Here is a 23078-nt window from a genome sequence, read left to right on the forward strand (position 1 = left end):
AAATCAGATGTGATCAGATGTCAATAGTATGTATTTTAGTTCATGCACTTGAAGTTTTTTTTGTGGTGTTGTCAGTGTTTTTTTTGTTTTGTTTTTTCAACTTTTTTGGTTTCAGAATTATTTTCAGATAATTTTCACAGAACATTGGTCATCTCTGTTATGCATAATTTGTCATTGCTGTTTGGCACTTGGTTTCTGACTGATAACTGGAATACAAACAAACAGGCATAAAATTGGAACCTCCGTCCAATTTTGGTGGTGTAGGTAAATCCATAAGAGAAAAATGAGAGTGACTGATGTTACGGCTGAAAACCCACAGTGTGAGAATTAGGACCCAAATGGCAAACCAGACTGTGAAAGGAAAGGAATGACAATTTATTGTAAATAATGAATACGTAGTGCAATGGTGGTAGTCGCTGAAGCAGGCACTGGAGAGCAGAGGCACGACGGGAGCTCAGAGCAGGATTTCAGTCCAGGACGTAAATAGGGCCAGAGAGTTTGTAGCGTGGGACCATTTGGTGTCACCATTTCAGTGAAACAGGATATTTTCCTTCTTGGTAGGACCCGCAGACCTCTGGCAAATCTAGAATTTACTAGTAATCAGATCAGTGTTGTAACCCGCAAGGTTTCCTTGAAATATTGTCATCTTTGGTCTTATGGTTTGAACCACTCAAGGACGACTGGATCCCAGGATGCAAAGCAGCAGAAGCAGAAGGATTAGTGTAACACAAGGTTTATATTCCAGGGTAAAAGAAAATACTACTAATATGAACACAGTCCAATGATCAAATCCAAAAGTGCAGCAAGAGTCTTTATCAAGTGTCTAAAATCCAAAGTGACAACAAAACCATAAAAGAACTAAAGTCACAGAATCAAAAATCAGCAGTGATCAAAATCCAAAAAAAAAAGGAAAGAAAAAGCAGTCAAAGTGGAAGACTACACAGAGTGAATTATCAAAAACAACCCTATAAACCAACAGAGAGGAGATAACTTACAAGATGAAGATGGCACGATTCCAAACTGTAACAAACAAAACTGACCCACGGAGAAGACCAGAACTGGTGTGACTAAATACCAAACTAATTAGGAGTGACAGCTGACACAAATCAAACCAGACAACACGTGAATACAGAGTGACATGTAAGAACAAAGATGAGCACAAGGCGGCAGCAACGCATCAAGAAATACAAAAAAATACAAAGCCACATAACCTACTGCAGGACGCCAGTATAAAATATGACTATTATAATAACATACTTGGGTTGGGCTGATTCACAACAACGATGAGATGGCCTACAGAGAGGAGGTCCTGAACCTCACTACTTGGCGCTCCCTAAATAACCTGGCACTTAACTCCTCAAAGACAAAGGAGTTGGTGCTAGATTTTAGGCGGAAGAGGGAGGGACCCCTCAGGGAGACACTGTAGAGAGGGTCAGTGACTTCAAGTTCCTGGGAACATACATTTCTCAGGACCTGACATGGGGCACCAACACCAATGCCCTTGTGAAAAAGGCACAGCTGTGTCTGTACTTTTTAAGGTCACTGAGGAAAGTCAACCTGTCCCAGGAACTGCTGCTGTACTTCTATTGTTCTGTAGAGAGCGTCCTCAACAACAACATCTTGGTGTGGTACAGGAGCTGCTCTCAGGGTGACAAGAAGGCTCTGGAGAGAGTCAGGAAGTCAGCACAGAACATCATAGGAGTGCAGCTGTCCTCTCTGTCAGACATCTATAACATCAGATGTCTGTGCAGGGCCAGAAGCATCAGCTTCGATGGTTCACACCCCGGGCACATCCTGTTCTCACTGCTGCCCTCAGGAAAGAGGTACCGGTCCATCAAGGCCCGCACATCCAGACTCAACAACATGTTCTACCTAAGTGCAATATGAGTATTGAATGCACATTAGCCTTCAGTCTGCACAATTCATTCCATTTATTTGTTTATAAAGGTTAATGCAATGAATAGTACAGACTTCTATTTATATACACCTACTGGCTCATTTGTAAATACATGTATATATTCTTATTTGTCTTTTTATATTTACTTTTACATCTTTGCACTACGGGAGTTGTCTTTTAATTTCGTTGTACCTTGTGTATAATGACAGTAAAAAACATTCTATTCTATTCTATTCTATTCTATACGCAGGAGAAAACGCAAACCAGGTAATTACAAGGGACCCAAAAATAATCCTAAAGCGCCACTAAAGGAAAAGAACATCATAAAAGCTCACAATCCCAAAGGTGAAAAACATACTTGCCAAAAACACAATTGGCAGATATATAATGGCAAAGGCTATACGCCCAACCGTTGGGCAGATAAGTCATACATTAATATAATAACATGCTTTTGGAGGGCGGTATGCATTTTCAGAGGCCCAACGTCCACGCCCAGTCGCCCAAAATCAATCAATCAATCAATCAATTTTTTTTTTATATAGCGCCAAATCACAACAAACAGCCGCCCCAAGGCGCTCCACACTGCAAGGCAAGGCCATACAATAATGATGTAAAACCCCAACGGTCAAAACGACCCCCTGTGAGCAAGCACTTGGCTACAGTGGGAAGGAAAAACTCCCTTTTAACAGGAAGAAACCTCCAGCAGAACCAGGCTCAGGGAGGGGCAGTCCTCTGCTGGGACTGGTTGGGGCTGAGGGAGAGAACCAGGAAAAAGACATGCTGTGGAGGGGAGCAGAGATCGATCACTAATGATTAAATGCAGAGTGGTGCATACAGAGCAAAAAGAGAAAGAAACAGTGCATCATGGGAACCCCCCAGCAGTCTACGTCTATAGCAGCATAACTAAGGGATGGTTCAGGGTCACCTGATCCAGCCCTAACTATAAGCTTTAGCAAAAAGGAAAGTTTTAAGCCTAATCTTAAAAGTAGAGAGGGTGTCTGTCTCCCTGATCTGAATTGGGAGCTGGTTCCACAGGAGAGGAGCCTGAAAGCTGAAGGCTCTGCCTCCCATTCTACTCTTACAAACCCTAGGAACTACAAGTAAGCCTGCAGTCTGAGAGCGAAGCGCTCTATTGGGGTGATATGGTACTACGAGGTCCCTAAGATAAGATGGGACCTGATTATTCAAAACCTTATAAGTAAGAAGAAGAATTTTAAATTCTATTCTAGAATTAACAGGAAGCCAATGAAGAGAGGCCAATATGGGTGAGATATGCTCTCTCCTTCTAGTCCCCGTCAGCACTCTAGCTGCAGCATTTGAATTAACTGAAGGCTTTTTAGGGAACTTTTAGGACAACCTGATAATAATGAATTACAATAGTCCAGCCTAGAGGAAATAAATGCATGAATTAGTTTTTCAGCATCACTCTGAGACAAGACCTTTCTGATTTTAGAGATATTGCGTAAATGCAAAAAAAGCAGTCCTACATATTTGTTTAATATGCGCTTTGAATGACATATCCTGATCAAAAATGACTCCAAGATTTCTCACAGTATTACTAGAGGTCAGGGTAATGCCATCCAGAGTAAGGATCTGGTTAGACACCATGTTTCTAAGATTTGTGGGGCCAAGTACAATAACTTCAGTTTTATCTGAGTTTAAAAGCAGGAAATTAGAGGTCATCCATGTCTTTATGTCTGTAAGACAATCCTGCAGTTTAGCTAATTGGTGTGTGTCCTCTGGCTTCATGGATAGATAAAGCTGGGTATCATCTGCGTAACAATGAAAATTTAAGCAATACCGTCTAATAATACTGCCTAAGGGAAGCATATATAAAGTGAATAAAATTGGTCCTAGCACAGAACCTTGTGGAACTCCATAATTAACTTTAGTCTGTGAAGAAGATTCCCCATTTACATGAACAAATTGTAATCTATTAGACAAATATGATTCAAACCACCGCAGCGCAGTGCCTTTAATACCTATGGCATGCTCTAATCTCTGTAATAAAATTTTATGGTCAACAGTATCAAAAGCAGCACTGAGGTCTAACAGAACAAGCACAGAGATGAGTCCACTGTCCGAGGCCATAAGAAGATCATTTGTAACCTTCACTAATGCTGTTTCTGTACTATGATGAATTCTAAAACCTGACTGAAACTCTTCAAATAGACCATTCCTCTGCAGATGATCAGTTAGCTGTTTTACAACTACCCTTTCAAGAATTTTTGAGAGAAAAGGAAGGTTGGAGATTGGCCTATAATTAGCTAAGATAGCTGGGTCAAGTGATGGCTTTTTAAGTAATGGTTTAATTACTGCCACCTTAAAAGCCTGTGGTACATAGCCAACTAACAAAGATAGATTGATCATATTTAAGATCGAAGCATTAAATAATGGTAGGGCTTCCTTGAGCAGCCTGGTAGGAATGGGGTCTAATAAACATGTTGATGGTTTGGATGAAGTAACTAATGAAAATAACTCAGACAGAACAATCGGAGAGAAAGAGTCTAACCAAATACCGGCATCACTGAAAGCAGCCAAAGATAACGATACGTCTTTGGGATGGTTATGAGTAATTTTTTCTCTAATAGTTAAAATTTTGTTAGCAAAGAAGTCATGAACTCATTACTAGTTAAAGATAATGGAATACTCAGCTCAATAGAGCTCTGACTCTTTGTCAGCCTGGCTACAGTGCTGAAAGAAACCTGGGGTTGTTCTTATTTTCTTCAATTAGTGATGAGTAGAAAGATGTCCTAGCTTTACGGAGGGCTTTTTTATAGAGCAACAGACTCTTTTTCCAGGCTAAGTGAAGATCTTCTAAATTAGTGAGACGCCATTTCCTCTCCAACTTACGGGTTATCTGCTTTAAGCTACGAGTTTGAGAGTTATACCATGGAGTCAGACACTTCTGATTTAAAGCTCTCTTTTTCAGAGGAGCTACAGCATCCAAAGTTGTCTTCAATGAGGATGTAAAACTATTGACGAGATACTCTATCTCCCTTACAGAGTTTAGGTAGCTACTCTGCACTGTGTTGTTATATGGCATTAGAGAACATAAAGAAGGAATCATATCCTTAAACCTAGTTACAGCGCTTTCTGAAAGACTTCTAGTGTAATGAAACTTATTCCCTACTGCTGGGTAGTCCATCAGAGTAAATGTAAATGTTATTAAAAAATGATCAGACAGAAGGGAGTTTTCAGGGAATACTGTTAAGTCTTCTATTTCCATACCATAAGTCAGAACAAGATCTAAGATATGATTAAAGTGGTGGGTGGACTCATTTACTTTTTGAGCAAAGCCAATAGAGTCTAATAATAGATTAAATGCAGTGTTGAGGCTGTCATTCTCAGCATCTGTGTGGATGTTAAAATCGCCCACTATAATTATCTTATCTGAGCTAAGCACTAAGTCAGACAAAAGGTCTGAAAATTCACAGAGAAACTCACAGTAACGACCAGGTGGACGATAGATAATAACAAATAAAACTGGTTTTTGGGACTTCCAATTTGGATGGACAAGACTAAGAGACAAGCTTTCAAATGAATTAAAGCTCTGTCTGGGTTTTGATTAATTAATAAGCTGGAATGGAAGATTGCTGCTAATCCACCGCCCCGGCCCGTGCTACGAGCATTCTGACAGTTAGTGTGACTCGGGGGTGTTGACTCATTTAAACTAACATATTCATCCTGCTGTAACCAGGTTTCTGTTAGGCAGAATAAATCAATATGTTGATCAATTATTATATCATTTACCAACAGGGACTTAGAAGAGAGAGACCTAATGTTTAATAGACCACATTTAACTGTTTAGTCTGTGGTGCAGTTGAAGGTGCTATATTATTTTTCTTTTTGAATTTTTATGCTTAAATAGATTTTGCTGGTTATTGGTAGTCTGGGAGCAGGCACCGTCTCTACGGGGATGGGGTAGTGAGGGGATGGCAGGGGGAGAGAAGCTGCAGAGAGGTGTGTAAGACTACAACTCTGCTTCCTGGTCCCAACCCTGGATAGTCACGGTTTGGAGGATTTAAGAAAATTAGCCAGATTTCTAGAAATGAGAGCTGCTCCATCCAAAGTGGGATGGATGCCGTCTCTCCTAACAAGACCAGGTTTTCCCCAGAAGCTTTGCCAATTATCTATGAAGCCCACCTCATTTTTTGGACACCACTCAGACAGCCAGCAATTCAAGGAGAACATGCGGCTAAACATGTCACTCCCGGTCTGATTGGGGAGGGGCCCAGAGAAAACTACAGAGTCCGACATTGTTTTTGCAAAGTTACACACCGATTAATGTTAATTTAGTGACCTCCGATTGGCGTAACCGGGTGTCATTACTGCCGACGTGAATTACAATCTTACCAAATTTACGCTTAGCCTTAACCAGCAGTTTCAAATTTCCTTCAATGTCGCCTGCTCTGGCCCCCGGAAGACAATTGACTATGGTTGCTGGTGTCGCTAACTTCACATTTCTCAAAACAGAGTCGCCAATAACCAGAGTTTGATCCTCGGCGGTGTGTCGTCGAGTGGGGAAAAACGGTTAGAAATGTGAACGGGTTGGCGGTGTACACGGGGCTTCTGTTTAGGGCTACGCTTCCTCCTCACAGTCACCAGTCAGCCTGCTTTCCCGGCTGCTCGGGATCTGCCAGGGGGAACTAACGGCGGCTAAGCTACCTTGGTCCGCACCGACTACAGGGCCTGGCTAGCTGTAGAATTTTCCACGGTGCGGAGCCGAGTCTCCAATTCGCCCAGCCTGGCCTCCAAAGCTACGAATAAGCTACACTTATTACAAGTACCATTACTGCTAAAGGAGGCCGAGGAATAACTAAACATTTCACACCCAGAGCAGAAAAGTGCGGGAGAGACAGGAGAAGCCGCCATGCTAAATCGGCTAAGAGCTAGTAGCTACGCTAAGCTAGCGGATTCCTAAAAACACGCAAAGTGAATAATGTGTAAATAATTTAGAGGTGATTCAGCAGAATGAGTGCTTTAGTTAAGGCACGTAAGATTACACTGGGAACAAATCGTAATCTAGATAACTAGATCAATCTAACTGCGCAGATTAAACAGCTAACAGATACAGAAAAACACCGCTGTGCTCCGGAAACAGGAAGTGATACAATACCGCAGTGAGAGCCAACCACCAGTTCTATGACAGCTATTCGCCCGAGTTAGCCGAGGACCCTCCCACAGCCGGCAGAAAATATCCACCTTTTTTCCTCCCTCGTTGAAACCGGAAGTGAGCTTACAAGCACGCTCATTGGTCAGTTGTGGTTGGGCATATAGAGGGTTTTCATGTGACGTTTCGGTCACGTCATTTTGTGTCCCGCGCTCCATGATCTGGATTATGACGCGGTGGCCGCTGTGATACGCTACGTGCATTTGGCGAACACTTGCAGAAGCTTCAACGTCGGTGTGAAGAAGCCTCACGGCACCGTGGCGCTGAGAGAGATCCGCCGCTAACAGAAATCCACTGCTACCAGAATTTTATTTTATTTTATTCGGCAATAAAATTATATAAGATATATAAAAATACTGCAGAGGATAACACAGAATGCTTCTAACACGGATGCTTATCTACATTGTGGTTCTCGCCACTGAGCTTGCTGATCCTCAAGCTGCCCTTCTATCGCCTGGTGAGAGAAATCGCTCAGGACTTCAAGACGACCTCCGCTTTCAGAGCTCCGCTGTGATGCTCTGCAGGAGGCCGGTGAGGCTGACCTGGTCAGCAGCTCCCTAGTTCACAATACCGCAGTATGACACTGTCGGACCAGTTCGTTACATCACCACTAATTCACCGTCTGGTATAAGATACGGATCCACTGAACCAACTGCTACACATCTATCACAATAAATAGCTTTATCTCGAGGATTTAAAGCATCGTAATAACTGTACATTCTCTCCATTTTTCTATCACGCGCCAGCCTCCTTGTAATCCAGAATGGAGACGGCACCTGTCCTGCAGCAAATCGGTCACGTGATTGAAAACCCTCCATATGCTCGCGAATTTACTTTATTGAACCAACGGTTGGGCGTATAGCCGCTCCAACATATAATACCTGACACGTATACAAAGACACATAAGGATCATATCCACAAATGCACACACACCCACATGTGCACCAACCACACCCCTATACATCATGGGACACAGACATCACAGCAGACTGACAAGTGCTTAAAGCCCCAAACCCCTCACCATTAAAAAGACAGGTGCAGGGAGACACGTGCACACTCACAGCCACACCCATAAACATATGCATACAAGCACCCGACGAAGGACGCACAGCCAGACACATGCACACTCACACACAAGACAGAGAGACAATGATGATCATCTCCACAAGCAGGACTTAGACAAGACAGATAAAGGACCCCCAAACCGATACCCCAAAGTCTGGACTATATAACTTAGAAGAGAAATCTGTTATAACCTGGTGGTGTCACAGTACACAGAAGTCACAGTTCAGTCACACGTTGGTTTAGACATCATGATTGGGTACGAGTTTGAGTTTTTAAAATTCTTCAGTTCTTTATAAAGTAGCAGTAAATCTGTGAGCAGCAAGGAGCTGACGTTAGCCACGTTAGCGTTGTGAGATAAAGTGTAAACTTTTTTCAATAAATATTTATGAATTGGATTATATCTCTTTCCATTTGCATTGGGATGACTACTGTGCAGCGCATTTGTTAATGAAAAAATTTGTTTGAAATTTGAGCAAATGACAGTGTTTCACTAAGCCTCACTCTGTACAAATTTTAAACCATTGTATGCAGTGTTGCTATTGGCGACCATCTCATTTGTGAAATTTTACACTAATGCATATAATACGTCAACGTTTGTCATAAGTTGGTGGCATTGTCTGTCTAAACTTGAATGAGTGTACTGATCTCATCCGGGGACGATGATTCAACACAAATGCAGAGCGGTACATTTTCGTTTATAGTGTCATATTTCAGAGGAAAAAGATAAATTAACCAATTCCATTCATGCTTCAAACGTTTCTGGGTGGAATAATGCAGTCACTTGCTTCAAATGGCTGGTTTGCTGTTCCCTCTGATCACCTCACACACAGAGAGCAGGCTGAGGGTGCTGGCCACCCCTCCTGCACACAGCATGAGATGAGAGCGATATAGTCTGTGGACATGACCAGCACACCTCACTGAAATGTAGGTGACTTATGGAAACAAATGCACATGTGTGTATAATCATACCGTGCAGAGTTGTCCCTGTATTCTGCCTCCAGTTCTGTGCACTCCGAACCACCACATGTACTGTACAGTTCTAAACGAATACATGTATTGTGACACCTCCGGTTATAATCAGTGGGTCTGTCAGCTGTATCTAAGAATGTGAGGGAGATAACATAAATTTACATCTTTGCATCTATTTTGCGTGTACTTATTTTTGATGTTTGATTTTTGGTTTTAAGAAATTGCAGCACATGCAATGTAATGATGATTTGTGCTTTGCTCTCAGGTCAGTAAAGCGGTATGTGATCCTGACCACTCAAAATCTTATGCGGATTCTTCGCTCCAAAGAGGCAGCGGCCTCTGTCAACATTAAAACATGGCCAACAATCATAGACACAGGTAAGAAAAGTACTCACATTACAGCCCATCAGAAACATAGACTGCATATACTAGACAAGCCCTCCATGGTGTCAGCGATAGGTTTTCCAAAGAGTAGTTTTGAACCTGAAATGCGGTGGCTGCAAGTGTCACCATCTTGTCAGTGCTTGACTCCACCTAACTCCTGACCAGCCCATAAATTGGTCAAGAGGTGCAGCATGGGCAAGGCCTTGTGGACTTGGGCAGAACAAATAAAGCTAGAAAGTGCTCACATCTCAGAGTTACCAACTTGGAATGAGCCTCTGCAGTTTGATTAACAGATATTTTTATAGACTGGGTGATGGTTGAGTGTGGGTCTCAAAAAGTATTTAAAGTGTGAGTGTGAATATCTTTGTCTGTCTATATGGACATTATATGGATTAAGGACATGGGTAAACTTTTCTGGGTCAGCCCTAGATCGGTTTTATTAATCCTATCTCTCTAATACAGGTTTTTCAGTTGCTGCAGCTAAATATGTCCTCTTCTGCCATGTCGGTCCTGTGGTGTGCCCCAAGGTTCCGTTCTGGGACCTATTTTATTTGCATTGTAATTGTTGTAGGCTTTAACTCCAGCACACAGTTTTATGACTTTATGTCTTAGTACTTAAACTGATTACATGGGAGGAGTTTGAAAATTAGAGATGTCATGAAGTGCTAAAATTAGCTCCACAGACCTAAAGTATTTTGTACCAAATGTAACTGTGTTTATTTATGCTGTAAAGTTGGAAAATTTTAAACATGGGGGTCTATGGGGACATTTTAACATGGGGGGCTCCCCCTCTAGCTGCCACCTTATCGTGGTGGGGGAGTTTGCGTACCCGGATGATCCTAGTAGCTATGTTGTCGGGGGCTTTGTGCTCCCTGTAGGGTCTCCCAAGGCAAACAGGTCCTAGGTGACGGTCAGACTAAGGGCAGTTCAGAACCTCCATGACCAGTAAAAAATCAAGGACCACGAGTCGTCGCCCGGTATGGCGAGCCGGGCCCCACACCTGGAGCCAGGCCTGGGTTGGGGCTCGCGCACAGAGCGCCTGGTGGTCGGGCCTTAGCCCATGGGGCCCCGGCCGGGCTCAGCCCGAAAGAGCGACGATGGGCCTGCCCTCCTGTGGGTTCACCACCTGCAGAGGGGGCCATGGGGGTCGTGTGTAGAGAGGATTGGGTGGCGGTTGAGGGCGGGTGGCCCGGCGGCCCGGTCCATGCTCACAGCCCCTGGCTGTTGGGACGTGGAATGTCACCTCACTAGTGGGGAAGGAGTCTGAGCTTGTGCGGGAGGTTGAGAGATAGCGACTAGAGATAGTCGGGCTCACCTCCATGCACAGCTTGTGCTCTGGTACCCAACTCCTGGAGAGGGGCTGGACGCTTCATTTTTCTGGCGTTGCCCACGGGGAGAGGCGGAGAGTTGGGGTCGCATTGCTTATTGCTCCCCAGCTCAGTTGCCATGTGTTGGAGTTCACTCCGGTGAACGAGAGGGTCGCGTTCCTACGCCTTTGGGTCGGGGACAGGGTCTCTCACCTTTGTCTCGGCCTACGGGCCGAGCAGCAGTGCAGAGTACCCAACCTTCCTGGAGTCCCTGGGAGGGGTACTAGATAGCGCTCCGACTGGGGACTCCATTGTTCTCCTGGGGGATTTCAATGCCCACGTGGGCGGCGACAGTGAGACCTGGAGGGGGGGTGATTGGGAAGCACGGCCTCCCTGATCTAAACCCGAGTGGTGTACAGTTGTTGGACTTCTGTGCTAGTCACAGTTTGTCCATCATGAACACCATGTTCGAGCACAAGGGTGTCCATAAGTGCACGTGGCACCACGACACCCTGAGCCAGAGGTCGATGATACGACTTTGTAGTCGTATCATCTGACCTTCGGCCACGTGTCTCAGATACTCGAGTGAAGAGAGGGGCAGCGCTGTCGACCGATCACCACCTGGTGGTGAGTTGGGTCCGCTGGGAGGGGAGGAAGCCGTTCAGACCTGGCAGGCCCAAACGTATCATGAGGGTCTGCTGGGAACGACTGGCGGAACCCTCTGTCAGCGAGGTCTTCAACTCCCACCTTCGGGAGAGCTTCTCCCAGATCCCAGGGGAGGTTGGAGACATGGAGTCCGAGTGGACCATGTTCTCCACCTCCATTGTCGATGCGGCCGCTCATAGCTGTGGTCGCAAGGTCTCTGGTGCCTGTCGCGGCGGCAGTCCCACAACCCGGCGGTGGAACACCGGAAGTAAGGGATTCCGTCAAGCTGAAGAAGGAGTCCTACTTATCGTTGTTGGTATGTGGGACCCCAGAGGCAGCTGACAGGTACCGCAGGCCAGCGTGCCGCAGCCCGATGCGGTCGCAGAGCAAAACTCGGGTCTGGGAGGAGTTCTGGGAGGCTATGGAGGAGGACTTTCGGTTGGCCTCGAAGAGATTCTGGCAAACCATGTGACGCTCAGGAGGCGGAAGCAGCTCTCCACCAGCACTGTTTATGTGCGGGTGGGGAGCTGTTGACCCTGACTGGGATGTTGTCGGGTGTGGAAGGAGTAGTTCGAGGATCTCCTCAATCCCATTGTCACGTCTTCCAAGAGGAAGCAGACTGGGGGACTCAGAGACGGAACTCATCCATTACCCAGGGCCGAAGTCACCGAGGTGGCAAGGCTTTTGGGGTGGATGAAATCCGTCCTGAGTACCTTAAGTCTCTGGATGTTGTGGGACTGTCTTGGCTGACATGCCTCTTGCAAACATCGCATGGTGATCGGGGACAGTTCCTCTGGATTGGGCAGACCAGGGTGGTGGTCCCTCTGTTTACGAAGGGGGACCGGAGGGTGTGTTCCAACTATAGGGGGATCACATTCTCAGCCTCCCCGGTAAGGTCTGTTCCAGAGTACTGGAAAGGAGAATTCGACCGATGGTCGAGACCTCGGATTCAGGAGGATCATTGTGGTTTTCGTCCTGGTCGCGGCACACTGGACCAGTTCTACATGCTCCATCGGGTGCTCGAGGGTTCATGGGTGTTCGCCCAACCAGTCCACATGTGTTTTGTGGATCTGGAGAAGGCGTTCGACCGTGTCCCTCGGGGCACCCTGTGGGGAGTGCTCCGGGAGACGGGGTCTGGGGTCCTTTGCTAAGGGCTATCCGGTCCCTGTATGACCGCAGCAGGAGCTTGGTTTGCATTGCCGGTAGTAAGTCAACCTGTTTCCAGTGCACGTTGGCCCCCGCCAGGGCTGCCCTTTGTCACTGGTTCTGTTCATTATTTTTATGGACAGAATTTCTAGGCGCAGCCAGGGTGTAGAGGGGGTCTGGTTTGGGAACCACAGAATCTCGTCTCTGCTGTTTGCGGACAATGTGGTTCTGTTGGCTTCGTCAAATCAGGACCTTCAGCGTGCACTGGGGCGGTTTGCAGCCGAGTGTGAAGCGTCCGGGATGAAAATCAGCACCTCCAAATCCGAGGCCATGGTCTCGACCGGAAAAAGGTGCTTTGCCCTCTTCAGGTCGGTGGAGTGTCCTTGCCTCAAGTGGAGGCGTTTAAGTATCTCGGGGTCTTGTTCACGACTAAGGGACGGATGGAGCGTGAGATCGATAGACGGATCGGTGCAGCATCTGCAGTGATGTGGTCGCTGTATCTGGCCGTCGTGGTGAAGAGAGAGCTGAGTAGGGGGGCAAAGCTCTCGATTTACCGATCGAGCTACGTTCCGATCCTCACCTATGGGCATGAGATTTGGCTCATGACCGAAAGAACGAGATCGCGAGTACAAGCGGCCGAGATGAGTTTCCTCCGCAGGATGGCTGGGCGCTCCCTCAGAGATAGGGTGAGGAGCTCGGTCACTCGGGAGGAGCTCGGGGTTGAGCCGCTGCTCCTCCACGTCGAAAGGAGTCAGTTGAGGTGGCTTGGGCATCTTTTCCGGATGACCCCTGAACGCCTCGCTGGAGAGGTGTTCCGGGCACGTCCCATTGGGAGGAGGCCCCGGGGAAGACCCAGGACATGCTGGAGGGACTACATCTCTCGGCTGGCTTGGGAACGCCTTGCGGTTCCCCAGAGGAGCTGGGGGAGGTGTGTTTGGATCGGGAGGTCTGGGCGGCTTTGCTTGAGCTGCTGCCTCCGCAACCCGACTCCGGATAAAGCGGAAGAAAATGGATGGATGGATGGATGGGTCTATGGGGAGTGACTTGTTTTTGGATTGAGTCTTAAGAAGCCATTCAGGGAAGTGCTGCTTGATAATACCAGTCAGAAATAACTGTTTGGTATAACTGATATAGACACATGTGCTTATATGTGTTCATTATTCCATCCATTCATCATTAACACCGGTTTTTCCTGTTTGAGGGTCACAGGTGGAATCCCCTCCTATCCAGTATTTGACAGCAGACTGAGTCCATTGTGCACAAAGCGCCATCCGTCTTTATCATTTTCGAGCAACATATTATGATTTACCTGTATTTGTTTCTTTCACTAAAACATACGCTGTACTTCAGATGACCTTCCTCGCCGCCGGCCTCCACAGATCTATAAACCTCCCACAGCAGAGATGATTGCTTATCTAGACTTCAGTGTGTCAACTACAGGCATGCTCACCGGAGTCAAGGTGGGAAACACTTTCACTCTTCACTCTCTCTCACTTCCTCCCTCACTGGATGCCCACATGTCTCAAAATCTGAATGTGGCTGCAGTGCAGAGATGCACCTTCATGCTGTCAGAAACTAAAATGATCAGCATACATACACTGCATTATTTTATTTTATTTTGGCTGAATGTACCAATGGCAGGGTCCTCTTCAGTGAATGGAACAATTACTCTGTGGCATCATTCCATAATGTTATCACCATCATACAGATTTTCAAAGTATGGCATTTCTTCCCTGTTTAACCAGTGATTTTGCTTATTTCATCCAAATTGCTCAGTTTCAAGCTTTTGAAGCATACACTTTTCCACAGCAACATTGTTTGCTGAAATCTTGTTGGCTTGTCAATATCTCACAATGTCAGCACAATCCAAGACTTGCATTGCATTAGTGATGTTCCTCTAATGCAGGGGTGGGCAATCATGTGCCATGAAGGGCCGAAGCACTGCAGGTTTTCCTTGCTACCAATCACCTCAGCAGGTGATTTCATTAATGTTCAGGTGTTTCAGCAGGTGTTTCATTGACACAACCAGGTGGTTATGTTCAAGGGAGAAGCTCATCAGCAACCCACCTGCTGAGGTGATTGGTTGCAAGGAAAACCTGCATTGTCTCTGCCCTCGTTGCCCACCCCTGCTCTAATGCTATAAAAATAGAGCAGTGTTTTTGTTGGAATATTTGTAAAACCCCCTTTTGTGGAGAAATTCTACATAAACAACTTTAGCTGTATATAGAATATTTAGATTACTGAGAAGACATGTGGCCTTTGCAGCCTTTATTTGTTGTTGTCTTTGTGATCCAGTGTCCTGTAGTCGTTATACGAGGAACTTGGGCTTGAATATTTTTTCCTTTCTCTTTCGGTTGAGATGTTAGAAAAGGCATAAAGCTGAAGTTGCAGGAAATGGTCTCTGTATTTGTATTTAAAACAAAAAGCATAATGTGACAGTGTGAGTTCCCCCGCGCACTCTCTTCAGAGGTACTGCACCCTCAGTCTCTGGGGGGGAGCCCTGATGGCTGCTTACTGTAGTTATAGTTTCTAATATTAAACTGAAGTGTGGCAGACATCCACCTCAAGTCAGATAACTGATACTTGTGTTTTTGACCAATTCGATGAGGATGAGAGTTGCCTGCTGCTGGATTGTGCAAACAGCTTTCTAAATTTATGTTACAGATATAAAATTGTACTTTATTCCACAGCTGTCCATCAGCCTTCTCTCAGCAAAAGAGACCTGATGACCAGAAGGAAAGGAAAGGAAAGGAAAGGAAAAGAAAGGAAAGGAAGGAAGGAAGGCGAGTGAGAGGAGAAAAAAGATCATTTACTTTCACAAACGTATGGTTGTGTAGACGTGAAGGAGTAGTCATGGACAGCAAGGCAGTTTTGACTTATGGTTAAAATTTGAAACAAATTAATTTTGGACAGGTTATCGAAATTAACGTCACCTCTGTTGTTTTTACAAAGTGAAGATATCAGCTATATTTTTTAGTTTTAAAGTAATGCACTAATTTTGAAGGTTTGAGCATTTACAGACACACATGCCAAAAGGCATTATGGGAAAATGGAGCTTCCTGTCATCAGTGGTTGGTCGTTTATAATAACCAACACACACGTATTGTAATGTGTGTGTTGGTTTTAACAAATAAACTCTGATTTGTAAATGTGTCAATTTTAAATTTGTTAAAAAAAGGCTATTTGAAAACTGCCAAATTTGATTGTTAAAGGAGACCTGCATTGAAATAAATGTGGTCAGATTTCAGAAAGAAATAGCTGATATATATTTATAAGGACCCTTGTGAATGCAGTAAAGTAAACTCTGTAAGCCCAAATTTGTAATTCAGCGGAGAAATATTCGTTTAAAAATGACAAATTTGCAGCTAACATTTAGCCCTCTGTGAAAACAGTTCATCCGGATCATTTCCATGACGTCGGTCACAAGATGACGCGTTCCCGCCTTCAGTCCGATCCCGCATTGAAATTGATTTTATCTCTTAGTAATGTTACTGTTATACACATCCTGGTTTCAACATCCAAAAGTAAGCTGCAATGAATGTGAGATACAGCTCTGCTTGCTCAGATCCGGGGATCACATCAGCGGCGGCATCGACAGCGGGCGACATTATTCCCCGACGCCTCGCTCTCACTGCCCCCGATACGCTTACCGAGTGCATGCGCTCGTTAAATTCCGCCGCGGCACTCACACCCCGTGTCTGCTGTGCAGCCAGCACAACCTCTCTGTCTACTGAATGGAGTTGCAGCCAACTTGGCACAAGTCCAGAGCGCTCGCCGTTTTAATGCAGTGCGCGCAGTGACACCTGTTGCTCGCAAGGACAGACTTCTTGCTGCAAAATCCGCAGCGCCGCACGTCTCGGTAATCGGAGCCGCAGAGCTCCGTGGCCGCTGAGAGAGGTTTATATATTTTTAATGACTTGAATTCTTTGCGGGTCTCGCCTCCGTAGCCCGCGATGGTACACCGGAGGTGAAAGACAGTAGATTTTCAATGCGACACCACTCAATCAAACGGGCGTATGAAAAAGTCCACAAAAATAATTCTCAAGCACAAATAAAAGAAATGTGTACTCACCAAGTGTACCGCAAGACAATATGAAATTTTAACAAGTAGATCCTTCCGTATAAGACAAGAAAAAGGTGCACATGCAAATTGAGGTAAATCCACAAATTACAGTTGGCGCGCGCAATGCATGCTGGGAGAGGGTCTTGTCCCTGACGTCTCAACAGCGTCCATGATGAGAGGGACAATTTGCGGAGGGCTAAATGTTAGCTGTAAATGTCATTTTCAAATGAAGATTTCTCCGTTGAATGACAGATCTGGGCTTGCAGATTTACTTTACTACATTCAGAAGGATCTTATGTGTAAATATAAGTCATTTTTTGGTCCAAAGATCTGACTGCATTTATTTCAATGCAGGTCTACTTTAAGTGTGATTCAGCACATATAGCGAATGTATGGCAATTGGTATTCACACTGCCATTAACACTGCCATCTACCGGATAGGAGTGTGAATACCAATTGCCACACATACGTACACATACACTATACATGCTGAATCATACTTAAACAGAATTTTTAGTTTTCAAATTGCCTTTTTTACAAATGAAAAATGACATATTTACAATACAGATTTATTTGTAAAAACCAACACCACACATTACAGTAATGTGTGTTGGTTTTATAAACCGACCAACCACTGATGACAGGAAGCTCTATTTTCCCCATAATGCCTTTTGGCATGTGTGCCAGTAAACGCGCAAACCTTTAAAATTAGTGCATTACTTTAAAACTAAAAATTTCACTTTGTAAAAATGACAGAGGTGACATTAATTTTGACAACCTATCCGGAATTCTCTCTGGTAGCCAGGTCTTCTCTGCTAGCAGAGGATTGGACTCTACCTCTCGTAGCTGTTTGTCTGCTACAAAACATGTAACAGGTGTGAACTAAAATGGATGATTTCAGGCTTTACAAATGTTTTACACTGTTGAGCCTTATTCACTATGTCTGGAAAAAGATATTAGGGGTCTAAAAGTTATCGGAACTAAATTTCGCGGAGGTTAATTGGTCCGCTGATGATTCAAAGTTAGCTGAAAAGCAAATTAGCTAACAAAAAATTTAGCTTCACTAATTATTGGTTAGCGGATTAGCAGAACTGTGCCCACCACTAGTTAAATGTCAATCATCTGTTGTCCAGCCAGTTAGGAAAGACATAGAATGAAAGACAAGAAGAATGAAAATTGTTGACAGACATTGCAAGATAAATCAGATTGAGTAAACTCAAACCAGAGACCATATGTGAGAAATTTCAATCTCATCAGATGTCACAGATTGGTGATGTTCAACAAAGTCAGTGTCATTTTGTAAAGAAAAAGAGTTCTTGTTTTGTCAGATCTCTCATGCAGCTGTCAGTGCACTCTGTCGCTCCATCAAGCTGCAGTGTGAACTGTACTCCTCTCGCCAAATAGCCATTTGCATGGATCCTTACTGCGGTCTGGGATTTGTCCTGTGGTGCCTTGCAAGGTACAGTTAACTATATTGTACCTCCAGAAACATTTCAGTACCACAGTTTGATCTCTGACTCCTTTTTTTTCCTCTGCTCCTCTGTGTGTTGCCTTTCAGTGTTTACTCAGGTCACCAGTCCGTCCTGATTCCTCCCTTTGAGTTGGAGAGCTGTCTGTCCTTGTGGTTGAGCACTCTCAGTCAGTATCGTATCAGAGACACGTTCTGCTCTTACTCCGTCATGGAGCTCTGCACTAAAGGTTTAGGCACACAAACCGAGTTACTGAAGGTGAGCACTGCACAAGCCCACAAGTAAAGACAGAGTGTTTATTTTCATGCCGACAGACTAAATCTCTGCTGGTTCAAGTACCTCATTTTTACCTTTCAATGCATTTTGAATAAAATAAAAACTAGTACTAAACTCAAAGTGTTCATTCTGTTCTGGACCCAAAAAAATAGAAGGACCTGAGGAGTAAATTGTGATGACATAATGAAAATGTAGGAAAGTGGCCATGTATTTATCTGATGGGATTCAGCCAATCAGAATCTAGAAAATCAGCAATAGACAAGTCAAGAGGTGTTCAGTGGTCTGCTGGAGACCATAGACTGTATATATAATGAACAAAGCCTGTGTGATGTCTTGCCATGTTGAGAGCCCCACCCGCACGGATTCCCAATGAACTTATTAATGCATAAAGAGGTGAAGTGCGTGGCTCTGTGAGTGACGAAAAAGCCTGAATACACTCCTCTCTTCGATTCCGACGCAGCAACTAACAGGGTAACCTCTGTTCGGGTGTTTATTAAATCATATTTTGAGGGACTGCTTGGTGGTTCTTCTAACAGTTTACTTTGATGTGGACAGCAAGCGTTATGAGCCATGTATTTCTGTAATCATGCATTAAGTTGGACCTACCGATAGCTGCTAACAGTGCTGACACCGTTAGCATACAATATTAAATAAGATGAGAGTTTCACTCAGCATCAATATTGCAACAGTGACGTTTTAGATGATCCGATTGGATGTTTCACTGCATAACAAGCCAGATTATTCCAGGTGTTAGTAATAAAATACTCCAAAGAGACACAACAATGACACAACAGCAAGTGGCCACTGCTCTTGTCCTCTTAATTGGTGAAATGCACGGTAACAAAATTTCAGCTAATTAGAGAGTCCTCGTGACTTTAAATGCCCATATTTCAGGAAGATACAGCAGCTATAGAGCTGGTTTTGGTGTCACTTTAAAGCTCTTTTTAGGCTCTGTATTGTCAATGTCTTTTTCTTAACATCAACCAGATTAAAGTTACAACAGATTGAATGTAGAAATTCAAATGTGGAAGGGAACCCCCCAAAAAATTATCCTTTAAATTTCTTCAAATTCCTGTCAATGTTACGTTCTCAACAACATTCTGTGAAAGTTTTGTGATGGCCACCCTGACAGTTTTTAAGGTTTGACCAAATATACCGTACGGTGCATACAGAAAGTATTCACAGCGCTTCACTTTTTCCACCTTTTGGTATGTTGCAGCCTTATTCCAAAATGGAGTAAATTTTCTTTCCTTTAACCCTCTGGGGTCTGAGGGCATTTTTTGGACAGTTCACTCGCCTGACATAAATGTTTTCTTATTGCTGTTAACAGCTCTCCCTGCATCCCACAATCATGTTTTATGTCTCCTTTTTTTCAGGACAACCTGTGCTTTCAGAATATATATGTTTTTGTTGTGTTTTATAAGTGTAATAAAGGTTTACAATCAAAAATAGGCAAGGAAAAAATAAAGCGAAAAATAATTTTCCGCACACATTTATTCAAAACACACAGCAAACTATAATAAACAACTGTTTTGACACTTTATAAAGGTAATTTGAGGTCTTGTGTTTAAGACTGTACAACAAAAAGGTTCAAACAATAAACACAAATGCACATTTTGAACAATATATACAAAATGGTCTAGGCATTTTGTTGTCCATTGATATGGTAAACAGTGCTTTACGTAGAGAATGCAACAGAGTTATCCAGTAACATTCACATACAAGCTAGTGGAGCAATCCTGATAGTTACACACTCTTTGTTTGAGCACGTGAGATTGTCATCAGAGGCTCTCCGTCTGCTCCTGCTTTCACTGATCGCTGTGTGTAATGGCGCAGGGCACACTGAGTGTATGTACTAATAGTATGTACTCATTGAAAATGATCTTTGGCTTTTCACATGAGGTAAATTTGCCCTACGATTGCATTTTTGTAAAACCATGTGACGGTAAACAAATTCTGATTGGACACTCACATTGCGCACGTCATCACACAGCTTCTATGAGGAGTACATGTACATGGCTGGCTCGAACATCCGCGGAGTTAACTTTTCAGCAAAAAAAGTAAGTTTCTATCTCATATCATTCAAAAGTTATTTATAATTTAGTATAGCTCGACCCCAGAGGTTTAAAATTCTACTCACAACACCCCATAATGACAACATGAAAAAAAGCTTTTTTGAAAGTTTTGAAAATTTATGAAAAATAAAAAACTAAAACATACTTTCTTGATGCACCTTTGGCAGCAGTTACAGCCTCAAATCTTCTTGAATATGATGCTACAAGTTTGGTGCACCTATCTTTAGGGAGTTTGCCCATTCCTTTTTGCAGCACTTCTCAAGCTCCATCAGGTTGGATGGGGAGCATCTGTGCAAAGCCATTTTCAGATCTCTCCAGAGATGTTCACTCAGATTCAGGTTTGTGCTCTGACTGGGACACTCAAGGACATTCAGAGTTGTCCTGAAGCCACTCCTTTGATATCTTGACTGTGTGCTTAGGGTCGTTGTCCTGCTCAAAGATGAATCGTCGCCCCAGTCTGAGATCAAGAACACTTTGGAGCAGGTTTTCATGCAGGATGTCTCTGTACATTGCTGCATTCATCTTTCCCTCAATCCTGACTAGTCTCCCAGTTCCTGCTGCTGAAAAACATCCCCACAGCATGATGCTGCCACCACCATGTGTCACTGTAGGGATGGTGCCTGGTTTCCTCCAAACATGACACCTGGCATTCAAACCAGAGAGTCCTTCAGGTGCCTTTTGGCAAACTTCAGGCAGGCTGCCATGTACCTTTTACTAAGGTGTGGCTTCTGTCTGGCCACTCTACCATACAGACCTGATTTGTGGATTGCTGCAGAGATGGTTGTCCTTCTGGAAGGTTCTCCTCTCTCCACAGAGGAATGCTGGAGCTCTGACAGAGTGACCATCAGGTTTTTGGCCACCTCCCTGACTAAGGCTCTTCTCCCCCGATCACTCAGTTTAGACAGGCGGCCAGCTCTAGGAAGAGTCCTGCTGGATCTGAACTTGTTTGTTGTTTAAGGATGATGGAGGACACTGTGCTCATTGGGACCTTCAAAGCAGCAGAAATGTTTCTGTATTCTTCCCCAGATTAGCTTTGAGACAGCCCTGTCTCAGTGGTCTACAGGCAGTTCCTTTGACTTCATGCTTGGTTTGTGCTCTGACATGCACTGTCAACTGTAGGACCTTATATGTAGACAGGTGTGTGCCTTTCCAAATCATGTCCAATCATCTCAAGGATGATCAGTAGAAACAGGATGCACCTGAGCTCAATTTTGAGTTTCATGGCAGAGGCTGTGAATACGTATGTACATGTGATTTGTTAGTTGTTTATATATATATATATATATATATATATATATATATATATATATGCAAAAATAAAAAAACATTTTTTTCACATTGTCATTATGGGGTATTTTGGAATAATGCAGTAACATAACAAAATGTGGAAAAAAAGTGAAGCGCTGTGAATACTTCCCAAGTGCGCTGTATGTATCATGTTGACTTGAAAACCACCGTTAACAACAAATCTTGACTACTTTTGCTCACACTTACTCATAGGCCGCTACTATCATTTTCAATTTGGTGTCAAATGTAACCTTTAAAATAATACGAAAAACCAGCTCTGCAGCTGCTTTGTCTTCTGAAACATGGGGATTTAAAGTCACGATGCGCTGATCGTTCTTGTGTGTCTCACTAACTAAGAGGACATGAGCAAAAATGTGAGCGATCTGGGCATTACTCATGAATACCAATCATGTCACAATGATTCATAAAATTCTAAGCGATGTCAACAGATTCTTCTCTGATTTGACATGGCATGATCCCTTTGAACTTTGCCCATATTTTAGGAGACGTTTGAAGGTAACAATAGTAAGAAAACCACAAACTATATGCCAGAATAGCAGAGGAATTCACACAGGCAGGTTGGGAAAACAAAAAGCTGAAGGAGGAGACAGAAAGGAGTGCTGCCAGACATAACTTTGTGCGGAGCTTTTTGAGATGTTGGATGGAATGCTGAGATGTTAACCAGCAAATTGACATTGTGGGGATCTTAATTAGGTTGTGGTTCATTGTCAAAATGGATTTTTTAAGATGTAAAAATCATCTTTAATATTGTGCTTGTTGGTGATGATGCAAGTGTGCATGAGAAATGGTTCTCCTGTGACTTTGTTTCCATTGCAGTCTCCTGTCTTTGCTAGAAGGAGGGGTCTTTGAATTGTGATTTGTTTTTTTGTGTTATAGGCCCGCGGTGTCAACCTGTCATGTGTGCGGAGCTGTGTGGTGATAGCAGAGGAACGCCCTCGCCTTGCTCTCACGCAGTCTTTCTCCAAGCTCTTTAAGGACCTGGGCCTGTCGTCCAGAGCCGTCAGCAGTGCTTTTGGCTCCAGAGTGAACCTAGCTATCTGTCTGCAGGTACATCAGCCAATGCAATATCTGGATTCACACAGAGGTCTTCTGCTGATCAGACCAAGAGTGAAAAGCTCATCTGAATACATGTGTCCTGTGTGTCTCACAGGGGACAACAGGGCCTGACCCCTGCACAGTGTATGTGGACATGAAGTCCCTCCGACATGACAGGTACAGTCATATTAAGGGCCATTTTACAATGCAAATATGTAAACTTGTAACACTTATACAAATACAAATAACAAAAACTTTAATAATGT

The 23078-nt window shown here is 44.0% G+C and overlaps 1 protein-coding gene across 1 annotated transcript in view; it reads left to right on the forward strand.

The window, feature by feature from the left end:
• dip2bb (disco-interacting protein 2 homolog Bb) overlaps window positions 1-23078 on the forward strand; it is a 275837-nt gene that overhangs the window by 220168 nt on the left and 32591 nt on the right. Inside the window, 6 exon segments of the mRNA XM_034166708.1 lie at window positions 9375-9482; window positions 13937-14046; window positions 17978-18108; window positions 18208-18376; window positions 22654-22824; window positions 22928-22989. Of these exon segments, the coding sequence (XP_034022599.1) occupies window positions 9375-9482; window positions 13937-14046; window positions 17978-18108; window positions 18208-18376; window positions 22654-22824; window positions 22928-22989 (751 nt within the window).

The sequence above is a fragment of the Thalassophryne amazonica genome, chromosome 3 (assembly GCF_902500255.1).
Source record: "Thalassophryne amazonica chromosome 3, fThaAma1.1, whole genome shotgun sequence".
In the NCBI taxonomy this organism is placed as follows: Eukaryota; Metazoa; Chordata; class Actinopteri; order Batrachoidiformes; family Batrachoididae; genus Thalassophryne; species Thalassophryne amazonica.